Consider the following 13509-nt stretch of genomic DNA (forward strand, 5'->3'; position numbering starts at 1 on the left):
AAGCTTAGATGAGTGACGAGCGTGATGAGTGATATTTGACCCGAAGCGTGAGTGACCTCTGACCCGACGCTTGACCTAGGATGTAGGAGTAACGTAAGCTAAGATGAGTGACAAGCGTGATTAGTGATCTTTGACCCGAAGCGTGAGTGACCTCTGACCCGGCGTTTGACTTAGGATGTAGGAGTAGCGTAAGCTTAGATGAGTGACGAGCGTGATGAGTGATATTTGACCCGAAGCGTGAGTGACCTCTGACCTGATGCTTGACTTAGGATGTAGGAGTAGCGTAAGCTTAGATGAGTGACAAGCGTGATGAGTGATATTTGACCCGAAGCGTGAGTGACCTCTGACCCGGCGTTTGACTTAGGATGTAGGAGTAGCGTAAGCTTAGATGAGTGACGAGCGTGATGAGTGATCTTTGACCCGAAGCGTGAGTGACCTCTGACCCGACGCTTGACTTAGGATGTAGGAGTAGCGTAAGCTTAGATGAGTGACGAACGTGATGAGTGATCTTTGACCTGAAGCGTGAGTGACCTCTGACCCGACGCTTGACTTAGGATGTAGGAGTAGCGTAAGCTTAGATGAGTGACAAGCGTGATGAGTGATCTTTGACCCGAAGCGTGAGTGACCTCTGACCCGACGCTTGACCTAGGATGTAGGAGTAGCGTAAGCTTAGATGAGTGACGAACGTGATGAGTGATCTTTGACCCGAAGCGTGAGTGACCTCTGACCCGGCGTTTGACTTAGGATGTAGGAGTAGCGTAAGCTTAGATGAGTGACGAGCGTGATGAGTGATATTTGACCCGAAGCGTGAGTGACCTCTGACCCGACGCTTGACTTAGGATGTAGGAGTAGCGTAAGCTTAGATGAGTGACGAGCGTGTTGAGTGATCTTTGACCCGAAGCGTGAGTGACCTCTGACCCGGCGTTTGACCTAGGATGTAGGAGTAGCGTAAGCTTAGATGAGTGACGAGCGTGATGAGTGATATTTGACCCGAAGCGTGAGTGACCTCTGACCCGACGCTTGACTTAGGATGTAGGAGTAGCGTAAGCTTAGATGAGTGACGAGCGTGATGAGTGATCTTTGACCCGAAGCGTGAGTGACCTCTGACCCGAAGCATGGCGAGTGACCTCTGACCCGACGCTTGACTTAGGATGTAGGAGTAGCGTAAGCTTAGATGAGTGACAAGCGTGATGAGTGATCTTTGACCCAAAGCGTGAGTGACCTCTGACCCAACGCTGGACTTAGGATGTAGGAGTAGCGTAAGCTTAGATGAGTGACAAGCGTGATGAGTGATCTTTGACCTGAAGCGTGAGTGACCTCTGACCCGGCGTTTGACTTAGGATGTAGGAGTAGCGTAAGCTTAGATGAGTGACGAACATGATGAGTGATCTTTGACCCGAAGCGTGAGTGACCTCTGACCCAACGCTGGACTTAGGATGTAGGAGTAGCGTAAGCTTAGATGAGTGACGAGAGTGATTAGTGATCTTTGACCCGAAGCGTGAGTGACCTCTGACCCGACGCTTGACCTAGGATGTAGGAGTAGCGTAAGCTTAGATGAGTGACAAGCGTGATGAGTGATCTTTGACCTGAAGCGTGAGTGACCTCTGACCCGACGCTTGACTTAGGATGTAGGAGTAGCGTAAGCTTAGATGAGTGACAAGCGTGATGAGTGATCTTTGACCTGAAGCGTGAGTGACCTCTGACCCGGCGTTTGACTTAGGATGTAGGAGTAGCGTAAGCTTAGATGAGTGACAAGCGTGATGAGTGATCTTTGACCTGAAGCGTGAGTGACCTCTGACCCGACGCTTGACTTAGGATGTAGGAGTAGCGTAAGCTTAGATGAGTGACGAGCGTGATGAGTGATATTTGACCCGAAGCGTGAGTGACCTCTGACCCGACGCTTGACCTAGGATGTAGGAGTAGCGTAAGCTTAGATGAGTGACGAACGTGATGAGTGATCTTTGACCCGAAGCGTGAGTGACCTCTGACCCGGCGATTGACTTAGGATGTAGGAGTAGCTTAAGCTTAGATGAGTGACGAGCGTGATGAGTGATATTTGACCCGAAGCGTGAGTGACCTCTGACCCGACGCTTGACCTAGGATGTAGGAGTAGCGTAAGCTTAGATGAGTGACGAGCGTGATGAGTGATATTTGACCCGAAGCGTGAGTGACCTCTGAACCGACGCTTGACTTACGATGTAGGAGTAGCGTAAGCTTAGATGAGTGACAAGCGTGATGAGTGATCTTTGACCCGAAGCGTGAGTGACCTCTGAACCGACGCTTGACTTAGGATGTAGGAGTAGCGTAAGCTTAGATGAGTGACGAGCGTGATGAGTGATCTTTGACCCGAAGCGTGAGTGACCTCTGACCTGACGCTTGGCTTAGGATGTAGGAGTAGCGTAAGCTTAGATGAGTGACAAGTGTGATGAGTGATCTTTGACCCGAAGCGTGAGTGACCTCTGACCCGACGCTTGACTTAGGATGTAGGAGTAGCGTAAGCTTAGATGAGTGACAAGCGTGATGAGTGATCTTTGACCCGAAGCGTGAGTGACCTCTGACCCAACGCTGGACTTAGGATGTAGGAGTAGCGTAAGCTTAGATGAGTGACGAACGTGATGAGTGATCTTTGACCTGAAGCGTGAGTGACCTCTGACCCGGCGTTTGACTTAGGATGTAGGAGTAGCGTAAGCTTAGATGAGTGACGAGCGTGATGAGTGATCTTTGACCTGAAGCGTGAGTGACCTCTGACCCAACGCTGGACTTAGGATGTAGGAGTAGCGTAAGCTTAGATGAGTGACGAGCGTGATGAGTGATCTTTGACCTGAAGCGTGAGTGACCTCTGACCCAACGCTGGACTTAGGATGTAGGAGTAGCGTAAGCTTAGATGAGTGACGAGCGTGATGAGTGATCTTTGACCTGAAGCGTGAGTGACCTCTGACCCAACGCTGGACTTAGGATGTAGGAGTAGCGTAAGCTTAGATGAGTGACAAGCGTGATGAGTGATCTTTGACCTGAAGCGTGAGTGACCTCTGACCCAACGCTGGACTTAGGATGTAGGAGTAGCGTAAGCTTAGATGAGTGACGAGCGTGATGAGTGATCTTTGACCCGAAGCGTGAGTGACCTCTGACCCAACGCTTGACTTAGGATGTAGGAGTAGCGTAAGCTTAGATGAGTGACGAGCGTGATGAGTGATCTTTGACCCGAAGCGTAAGTGACCTCTGACCCGGCGTTTGACTTAGGATGTAGGAGTAGCGTAAGCTTAGATGAGTGACGAGCGTGATGAGTGATCTTTAACCCGAAGCGTGAGTGACCTCTGACCCGGCGATTGACTTAGGATGTAGGAGTAGCGTAAGCTTAGATGAGTGACGAGCGTGATGAGTGATCTTTGACCCGAAGCGTGAGTGACCTCTGACCCGGCGATTGACTTAGGATGTAGGAGTAGCGTAAGCTTAGATGAGTGACGAGCGTGATGAGTGATCTTTGACCCGAAGCTTGAGTGACCTCTGACCCGAAGCATGGCGAGTGACCTACGACCTGAAGCATGGCGAGTGACCTCTGACCTGACGCATGACGAGTGACCTCTGACCTGAAGCATGACGAGTGACCTCTGACCTGAAGCATGACGAGTGACCTCTGACCCGACGCATGACATAGGACGCCTCCTGCTCTTCAAACAGCAAACTCAAGCTCCTCCCACATTTCTGTCCGGTGTTTAGTTTCGCTCTGTCCTCTGCACTTCTGTCAATAGATCATGCGTAGGGTCAGAGGTCACTCTTCTGCCGTTGCTGGAAGCCAGTGATTATAGTTTATTATAGAAAATATGGGTATTTTTCTCGGCTTCAGAAGGCCTTTATTAACCCCTGCAGGCGTATGGAGCACTTTTATGATGGAGGGATGCACTTTTTTGGGCTTCAAAATCTCAACTCCCATTATAAGCACTGCAAAAAAGGCTCTTCTTACTCAGTATTTGTGTCTTGTTTCTAGTCCAAACATCTAAACATTTCTAAATCAAGAAACATTTACTAGACGAGTAAAAGTAATTGTCTTGTTTTGGGAAAAATTACTCAAAATGAAGAGAGTTTTTGCTTAAAATAAGATAAATAATCTGCCAATGGGGTGAGAAAAATAATCTTAATTCAAACAGAAAACAAGATTATTTTTCTCACCCCGTTGGCAGATTATTTATCTTATTTTAAAGGGGGGGGGGGGGGGGGTGAAACACTCAGTTTCAGTCAATCTCATGTCAATCTTGAGTACCTATAGAGTAGTATTGCATCCTTCATATCTCCGAAAAGTCTTTAGTTTAATTATATTTATAAAAGAAATATGGGCTGTACCGCGCCTGGAGGCGTATCGTGTGGGCGGAGCTAGAGAATGACGAGCACAAAGCGGTGACGTCCTCAAGCGTGGAGAAACCCATCGCTATCTCAGCTAATACAGATAATGATCCACAATCAAATCTGAGGCTGAAATAAATTGAACAGGAGAAACGGCAACATCAGGACGTCCGTCTCTGTGGTATGGACTGTATTTAGGGGCCTTTGTGTGCAGTTTATGAGGACATGATTCGGTTTATGGACTATTGTATGCGACTAGACCTTAGCAGTAGCAAGCAAAACGGTTTTGCACGTCAGAGTCAGAATAGTGTAACGTTATACAGAGAACAGCAATGGAGTCCGTTAGCGCATTTGACTGACGAAGCACGCGATCGTGTCGTTTACTGATGTTTACTCACGCGACGATAGCCGACAGCACAGACATCTGAAGCAGTTTTACTCACCGGCTGCTTCCAAAGCAGGACCGAACCTTTATCGCTGGGACCGCTCCGTCAGAAACACACTTCTTTGGTATGATTTGGTGAAGTCCTGACAGCAGTGACCGTGGAGATCCACTTTGAGACGCGACTGAAGCGATGTTGTGAAGCTTCCCGTCATTTCTGCGTTCAAATCGGTTCAAATGCAGCGCTGCCTTCCCAGAATGCTGTGCTGAAGCGCTGAAGTCGCTCGACGTCACCCAGAGGAATAAAGTGGAGCGCGGCGCGGACTATAACGACAGAAGTGTTCACGGACGACTGGATCTGCAGCTGAGAGTGTGTATGGGCGTGCGTTTCCTCTCTCGCTCTAGTCACGCGCGCACCCTACCGGGAGAAGAGCCCGTACGGCCCACACAACGACCTTCCGCTCTATTAACGTCAAGCCGACCCATACTCGAAAAAAACTCTCCGACACTTGTGAGAAACCGGAAGGAGTATTTTTGACACAGAAATACTCCATCAAACGTCCAACATTAGTGTTTGAAACTTTGTCTATGTTTAGGATGGGAATCCAAGTCTTTAACAGTGAAAAGCTCAGTATGCAGGAAACAGCATTTCACTGCCCCGTTAAGCAAAAACTCTCTTCATTTTGAGTTATTTTTCCCCAAAACAAGACAATTACTTTTGCTTGTCTAGTAAATGTTTCTTAATGTAAAATGTTTTAGATGTTTAGACTAGAAACAGGACAAAAATACTGAGTAAGAAGAGCATTTTTTTGTGGTGAGAAAACCAGGAATAAAGTTTAATATAACTGAGTGTGTTCGGCTACACACATAGGAATGGCTTGAGGGTGAGTGAATTATGGGATAGTGTTAATTTTGGCTGAATTAACCCTTTAACAATCTGTTTTTGATGCTCAGATTCTGGACCAGGATGGAAACGCCTTTGGATGTTTTGTCAAGAGCAGCATCTTTAGTGCACCAAGACGATGAGAAACGTGAGTTGGTTGGATAGTTTTTGTCTAATTGTTGAATAACCGATGTGTGCATGCGTTGTGTAATTTTGGTCTTTTGTCAAAACTGTTGAAAGAAATGTCCGTCTGTATTCCTCATACAGTAAATGCCTGATTTCCATAAGGCTTTATTCTGTGTCTGCATCGAGTCCTTGATCATTTACATGAGAAACGCCTTCACATAATGCCCTGAAATGCCTTCTGTGGCTGATATATGATGGCGTTATGAAAGAGCGAGACTCTGAAAAGAACCGTGCTGCTTCCTCCGGCCTGGCATGAACACGCCGCTGGGTTTTCCGGCAGAAAATTCCTTCCTAGATTAAGCGCCGTCAAATCCTGCTCAGGCTTTGCTGGGGCTCATTGTGCAACATCTACATGTTTCAGCGCTGTGCTGTGTGTTTGTGCTGGGCTCGCAGGGTTGGGTTAGAAGTTCAGAATATAACTCCCACCTGAACGTCTGCAAACCTGCAGTGCAGCCAATGGCTACTGTGGCTCAGGGCTTCCTTATTGCAATCAAAGCAACCTCCAAGCGGGGACGGTAGAAGAATTCATGAAAGGGAAGTAGCCAGAATTTTGACTTGTTTTTATTCTAAGTTCACATTCTGTAATTTTGCCCTTTTCCCAAAAAAATTGTTCTAATTTTGCATGCTGTAATTGTAATTTATTCTGAGTTTACATCCCAAAATTTTTACTTTTTTAAGGAAATTGTAAGTTCACATCCTGCAATTTTGACTCTTGGAATTTTTAATGACATCCCACAGTTTTAACTTTTTGGGGGAATTCTGAGTTTACATCACGCAGTCTTCTCTATTGTGCTGTATGTCCAAGTGAAACGCTTTAGGAACAAGAGCAAATGTAGGGGCGGGGCTTGATCATTTCTGTGGGGAATTGATTGGATGGTTGTGGTTTGCTATTGTTGGATCTCAAGTGAATGACAGGTGGCCCCGCCCTCATCATCATCCTAGAGAGAGAGAGAGAGAGAGAGAGAGAGAGAGAGAGAGAGAGAGAGAGAGAGAGAGAGAGAGAGAGATATTCCGATTGACTTGAGTTTACTCTTAAAACCAGAACTTTCCTCTAATGCCTTCTGAGTCTGTTGTGGCTCCAAATTAAAACCGAAAGTGGGTCATGGTGTCAGAGCTGTGAGTTCTGGCCTGTGGATGTGCATCTGCAGAGCTTGGGCTCGCTGTTGTTCCTCTTCCTCCTCCTGCTGTGAGTTTGTGAGGTCATGTCGTTGGGCCTTTTGTCCTCTCACAATGCATCTGACCTGTTTTCACTGCAAGCTCCTCCTGCTCGTTTGCATTTACTGCAAGCCTTTGGAATCGTCCCCACACTCACTTCAGTGTAGAGATGGGAATGCACAAGTAACATGCAAGGTGTGTCTCTTTGCCAACCGGAGTCAGGTGACGGCTTGAGGCAAAACAGCCTAATTACACTTCAGAAAAAGCCTCAGACAAACAGATCAGGGCTTTACTAGCGGTTTAAAGTAATGCAGTTTCAAGGCAAAGAACTCATCCAGACCAGCTGTACTGCCAAAAAATGCTCTTCTTCTTTTGTCTTGTTTCGAGTCTAAATATCTAAATATTCTTAAATCAAGATGCATTTACTAGATCAGTAAAACGACATAAGATATTTTTTCTTGTTTTGTAAAAAATAAAATCTAAATGAAGTGAGTTTTTGCTTAAAACAGGCAAAATGATCTGCCAATGGGGTGAGAAAAATAATCTTATTTCTGTTTGGGACGAAAACAAGAAACAAGATTTCAATCGTTTTACTGATCTAGTAAATGCATCTTGATTTAAACATGTGAACAACTTGCTGACCTTAATATTATCTTAATATTTGATATAATGATATCTTAATATTTCAAAAACATACAGTCAATAATTAAAAGTTTAAAAACAATTAGTTGTTAGTTTTCTGTAACATATATCATGTTATTATGCTTGATTATATGCACGGTTTGTTGGAAAAGTATTTTTTGAAAATAATACTTTGTATGATAATTTCCAAATGAATGATTTTTGTATTTTAATGGTCCAGAACTTCACTAGTAATTGAATTAATAACTAGTTTTATCAATCATATCGGCGGATCATTTTTTTCAGCGCATGCATAAGTTTATCCCGTGTCTCATGTAGTGGGAAGCCAGTGCAGTTTTTATGATCTCGCACCTGCAGTCCAAACAGGATCCAAACAGGAAGTTGACCTTTAAGTCCCTGGGCCATTTTTCTTTCCTCTTAATGAAAGATTGATATTTCTTTGTTATTGTTCTGAGGAATGCTCAAACATATAGACGCCTCCCTGAGTCGCCGAGTCAATAATTACTCTGTAGTCCTTTTGTTAAGGCCGTGAGGATCTTGTTTCTGCGTCGCTGGCCTTCCTTTAGTGAGCGGTCTGCGTTATGCCATCTGTTGAAATCATATGGACGTTTCAAATTCTGCTTTGTTTTCAGTTTCTAAATAATGAAAGCAAACGCATACGACACCCCAACAGATGCATAGCAACACCCTGGCATCCCCCACAGGACCCTAGCAACTGCAAATCAATGCCCTGACAACCACCCATTACACCCTAGCAACTACATAGTAACACAGTACTCAGAACACCTTAGCAACTGCATATCAATGTCCTGGCAACCACTCACAACACCATAGCAGCTGCGCTTAAACACACTAAAATCCTCTCAAAACATCTTAGTAACTGCATAGCAACACCTCTGTAAGTTCGTAGTTACACACTATTTAGAACACTTCTGCAACCGCATATCAATGTCCTGGAAACCACCCACAACACCCTAGAAACCCCATAGTAACACACTGCTCATAACACCTCAGCAAATGCATAGCAACACCCTGGAAACCACCCTCAACACCCTAGAAACCCCATAGTAACACAATGCTCATAACACCTCAGCAAATGCATAGCAACACCCTGGAAGCCACCCTCAACACCCTAGAAACCCCATAGTAACACAATGCTCATACCACCTTAGTAAATGCGTAGCAACACCCTGGAAACCACCCTTAACACTCTAGGATCCCCATAGTAACACAATGCTCATAACACCTTAGCAAATGCGTAGCAACACCCTGGCAACCACCCACAACACCATAGCAACCCCATAGTAACACACTGCTTATAACACCTTAGCAAATGCGTAGCAACACCCTGGCAACCACCCACAACACCATAGCAACCCCATAGTAACACACTGCTTATAACACCTTAGCAAATGCGTAGCAACACCCTGGCAACCACCCACAACACCCTAGTAACCCCATAGTAACACACTGCTCATAACACCTTAGCAAATGCATAGCAACACCCTAGTATCCCCATAGTAACACACTGGTCATAACACCTTAGCAAATGCATAGCAACATGCTGGCAACCACCCACAACACCATAGCAACCCCATAGTAACACACTGCTTATAACACCTTAGCAAATGCATAGCAACACCCTAGTAACCCCATATTAACACACTGCTCATAACACCTTAGCAAATGCATAGCAACACGCTGGCAAGCACCCACAACACCCTAGTAACCCCACAGTACCTCATTGCTCATAACACCTTAGCAAGTGCATAGCAACACCCTAGCAACCACCCACAACACCCTAGCAACCCTACAGTACCTCATTGCTCATAACACCTTAGCAAATGCATAGCAACACCATGTGAACCGCCCACAACACCCTAGTAAGACAGTAATACCTCATTGCTCATAACACCTTAGCAAATGCATAGCAACACCATGTGAACCGCCCACAACACCCTAGTAACACAATAATACCTCATTGCTCATAACACCTTAGCAAATGCATAGCAACACCATGTGAACCGCCCACAACACCCTAGTAAGACAATAATACCTCATTGCTCATAACACCTTAGCAAATGCATAGCAACACCATGTGAACCGCCCACAACACCCTAGTAACACCATAGTACCTCAGTGCTCATGACACCTTAGCAACTGCATAGCAACACCCTGGCAACCACCCACAACACCCTAGTAAGCCCATAGTAACACACTGCTCATAACACCTTAGCAAATGTATAGCAACACCCTGGCAACCACCCGCAACACCCTAGTAACACCATAGCACCTCAGTGCTCATGACACCTTAGCAAATGCATAGCAACACCCTAGTAACCGTCTAAGCCTCACTAACATTTAAGAATGAAAGATGAGTGTATGAGAATGAGATGATGACTGTAGGTTGTGTGTGTAGCTGGAGGTCGTTGGTGTGGCCTGTGAATGGCTCTGCTTTGTGTGTTGAAGCTCTTTCAGCTGCCCGTCCTGACCCGTCCATTCATACGAGTGTGTGCTGGAGAACAAAACGGCTCTTCATTCATATTGTTTGTGTCCACTTGCATTGTGTTTGATTTATTAATGCCTTCTAGCTGTCTGAGAAAGAACAATGTTTTACAAAATAATGGATAAGAGCTTTAGTAAGGCACTGCATCCTCATTAAAGGGTTTAAATCTACACACAAGCGTCTGTGTAATGATAAAAACAACCATTAAAAAACACTGGTTTGGTGTCAGTAAACGTCCCATCCAGGCACACACATTTCAGCAGCACACATGCGTGAATGTTTTGGTTTTGGGCCAGAGGTCAAGGGTTAAAGGTCACTGGGGCACACACAACTGTTGATGAGGCACACAAGCTGTTGTCTTGATAGATTTCCGAAAGAAAAGTCTAGTAATATCAGTGTGAAATAAAGCTTGCAGGAGTTAAAGTGCCTCGACGCGTTGAGTTTCCTCAGTGACACACTCAGAAGTATCCGGTGTGTTTGTGTCACAGAAATCATCGTCTCAAATAGGCCTGTCACGATAACTGGACGATAAATTTGCCAAGAAATTATTGCGACAAACGATAATATTGTTTCAAAGATCAATAAACTTTTATTTCTACAGACTATTTAACACTGAAAACGAAAAACATTTTAAATATCCACAATAAATGAACAAAACAACACAATAAAAGCTTTGACTCTCAGTCTGTTAACAAAAAATGCACTTGAATAAATACCAAAAAACGATAAATAAAATGGATGAAATCTGCAGCGGATGATTGTGTTTTAGGAGCAGATTAGGGGCGGCAGGGTTCACTAAACCCACGGTTCGGTTGCTATCACGGTTTAAGGGTCACGGTTTAAGGGTCACGGTATTAGGGTCACGGTTTAAGGGTCACGGTTTAAGGGTCACGGTATTAGGGTCACGGTTTAAGGGTCACGGTTTTAGGGTCACGGTTTAAGGGTCACGGTTTTAGGGTCATGGTTTAAGGGTCACGGTTTTAGGGTCATGGTTTAAGGGTCACGGTTTTCGGTTCTGTGCGGTTCTTCTTGTTGTTTTTGTCTTTTAATCGTTAACACTCCAGAAATGTACTTCAGCATATGATATATATCTTAATTATCCTTAATTTAGGATACGGTATTAAATTAAATGTTATATCATGTAATCACGCACACACTGAACCTGACCCTCTCTGAGGACAGCGAGGTGAGATTCTGAGACAGCGAGAGAGAAGACATCGAGGATGCTTTTCATTTGTTTGGCACCAAAAGGAGAATGTGTATCGCTATCTCTACAGGAACTCATGAGCCTTTAGCACACAGAGACTGAACTGAAGAATAACTTGCTTTTATCAAACGGCCAACTTCAGTGTAGCTTTAAGCCTCGTTTATACTCGACGCATCCGCACGAGCGCGGCAAAAAGTGAGTGCGAGGCCTCATTTCGCTTAGTGCACGTCAAATTTGAAAATGCATTAATAGGCATTGATTAGCTGGTTCAGGTGTGTTTGATTGGGGTTGGAGCTAAACTGTGCAGGACACTGGCCCTCCAGGACCGAGATTGGGGAGCCCTGGTCTATGATATAAACTCCTCCCCAAACTCCTCCTTTAGCCGATGACGGACAGATGATCAACAGAAACTGACCAATGAGATCATCAGGGCGGGCTTTAGCCGATGACGGACAGATGATCAACAGAAACTGACCAATGAGATCATCAAGGCGGGCTTTAGACGATGATGGACAGATGATCAACAGAAACTGACCAATGAGATCATCAGGGCGGGCTTTAGGCGATGACGGATAGATGATCAACAGAAACTGACCAATGGGATCATCAGGGCGGGCTTTAGCTGATGACGGACAGATGATCAACAGAAACTGACCAATGAGATCATCAGGGCGGGCTTTAGCCGATGATGGACAGATGATCAACAGAAACTGACCAATGAGATCATCAGGGCGGGCTTTAGACGATGACGGACAGATGATCAACAGTAACTGACCAATGAGATCATCAGGGCGGGCTTTAGACGATGACGGACAGATGATCAACAGAAACTGACCAATGAGATCATCAGGGCGGGCTTTTAGACGATGACGGACAGATGATCAACAGTAACTGACCAATGAGATCATCAGGGCGGGCTTTAGCCGATGACGGACAGATGATCAACAGAAACTGACCAATGAGATCATCAGGGCGGGCTTTAGCCGATGACGGACAGATGATCAACAGAAACTGACCAATGGGATCATCAGGGCGGGCTTTAGACGATGACGGACAGATGATCAACAGAAACTGACCAATGAGATCATCAGGGCGGGCTTTAGCTGATGACGGACAGATGATCAACAGAAACTGACCAATGAGATCATCAGGGCGGGCTTTAGCCGATGGCGGACAGATGATCAACAGAAACTGACCAATGAGATCATCAGGGCGGGCTTTAGCTGATGACGGACAGATGATCAACAGAAACTGACCAATGAGATCATCAGGGCGGGCTTTAGCCGATGATGGACAGATGATCAACAGAAACTGACCAATGAGATCATCAGGGCGGGATTTAGCCAATGTTGCATCATGTTGTATTAACTCATGTTTTAATCGCTGAAATGATGATCGCGCTCCTTTGTGAACAGAACACACACTCGTTAATATTTCTCATTCAAATGATACACAAGACAAGTTTAGAATGATGCGATCGGTCCCGAGACACACGACAGCCAATGCTGTCAAACCTGACCTGACGTTTCTTCCGGCGGCAATATTTAAAATGTATTATTAATCTTTGGCGGATGGACTCGGCGTTATTGATCGCTTTTGGGGATTTTCTTCACACACATCAATCGTTTGGCCTCAGAACACTTGGAGTATTTGTACTTTCTGAATAAATTGTGTCTGCAGTCGTATCTGCCTGTTATATCCTGTTTTTTATAATACTCAAATGGGTAGGTTTAGGGAAGGGATTGAGTTACACGTTTAAAATGTGTCTGAATATGTGTGTGTGTGTGTGTGTGTGTGTCCACAAGGTAAATGGATTTTTAAACATACTAAATTGTTTTTTTTGAAAATTTAAAAATGCAGAATAGAATGTTTCTTGTGATGGGTAGGTTTAGGGGCAGTGTGTGTGTGTGTGTGAGTGTGTGATGGGTAGGTTTTGTGTGTGTGTGTGTGTGTGTGTGTGTGTGTGTGTGTGTGTGTGTGTGTGTGTGTGTGTGTGTGTGTGTGTGTGTGTGTGTGTGTGTGTGTGTGTGTGTGTGTGTGATGGGTAGGTTTAGGGGCAGGGGTAGAGCGATAGAATGAAACGGCGTTGATAAACACGCTAAAAAGAGATTATGCATCTTGATAGCACGCTAAAATGGCATGCGAGTTGGCGTATCATACGCCATTTCATGAGATCAGTCTGTGAGGAACAAACACTACATCTCATATTC

General features: G+C 45.1%; 1 protein-coding gene across 1 annotated transcript in view; it reads left to right on the plus strand.

Annotated features, from left to right (window-relative positions):
• The window catches only part of vgll4b (vestigial-like family member 4b), an 81407-nt gene that overhangs the window by 2361 nt on the left and 65537 nt on the right, over positions 1–13509 (plus strand). Inside the window, exon 2 of the mRNA XM_067432017.1 lies at positions 5675–5751. Within this exon, the coding sequence (XP_067288118.1) occupies positions 5688–5751 (64 nt within the window). The 5' untranslated portion in view covers positions 5675–5687. The remainder of the gene's footprint in view (positions 1–5674; positions 5752–13509) is intronic.

Source organism: Pseudorasbora parva, chromosome 22 (genome assembly GCF_024679245.1).
Source record: "Pseudorasbora parva isolate DD20220531a chromosome 22, ASM2467924v1, whole genome shotgun sequence".
NCBI lineage: Eukaryota > Metazoa > Chordata > Actinopteri > Cypriniformes > Gobionidae > Pseudorasbora > Pseudorasbora parva.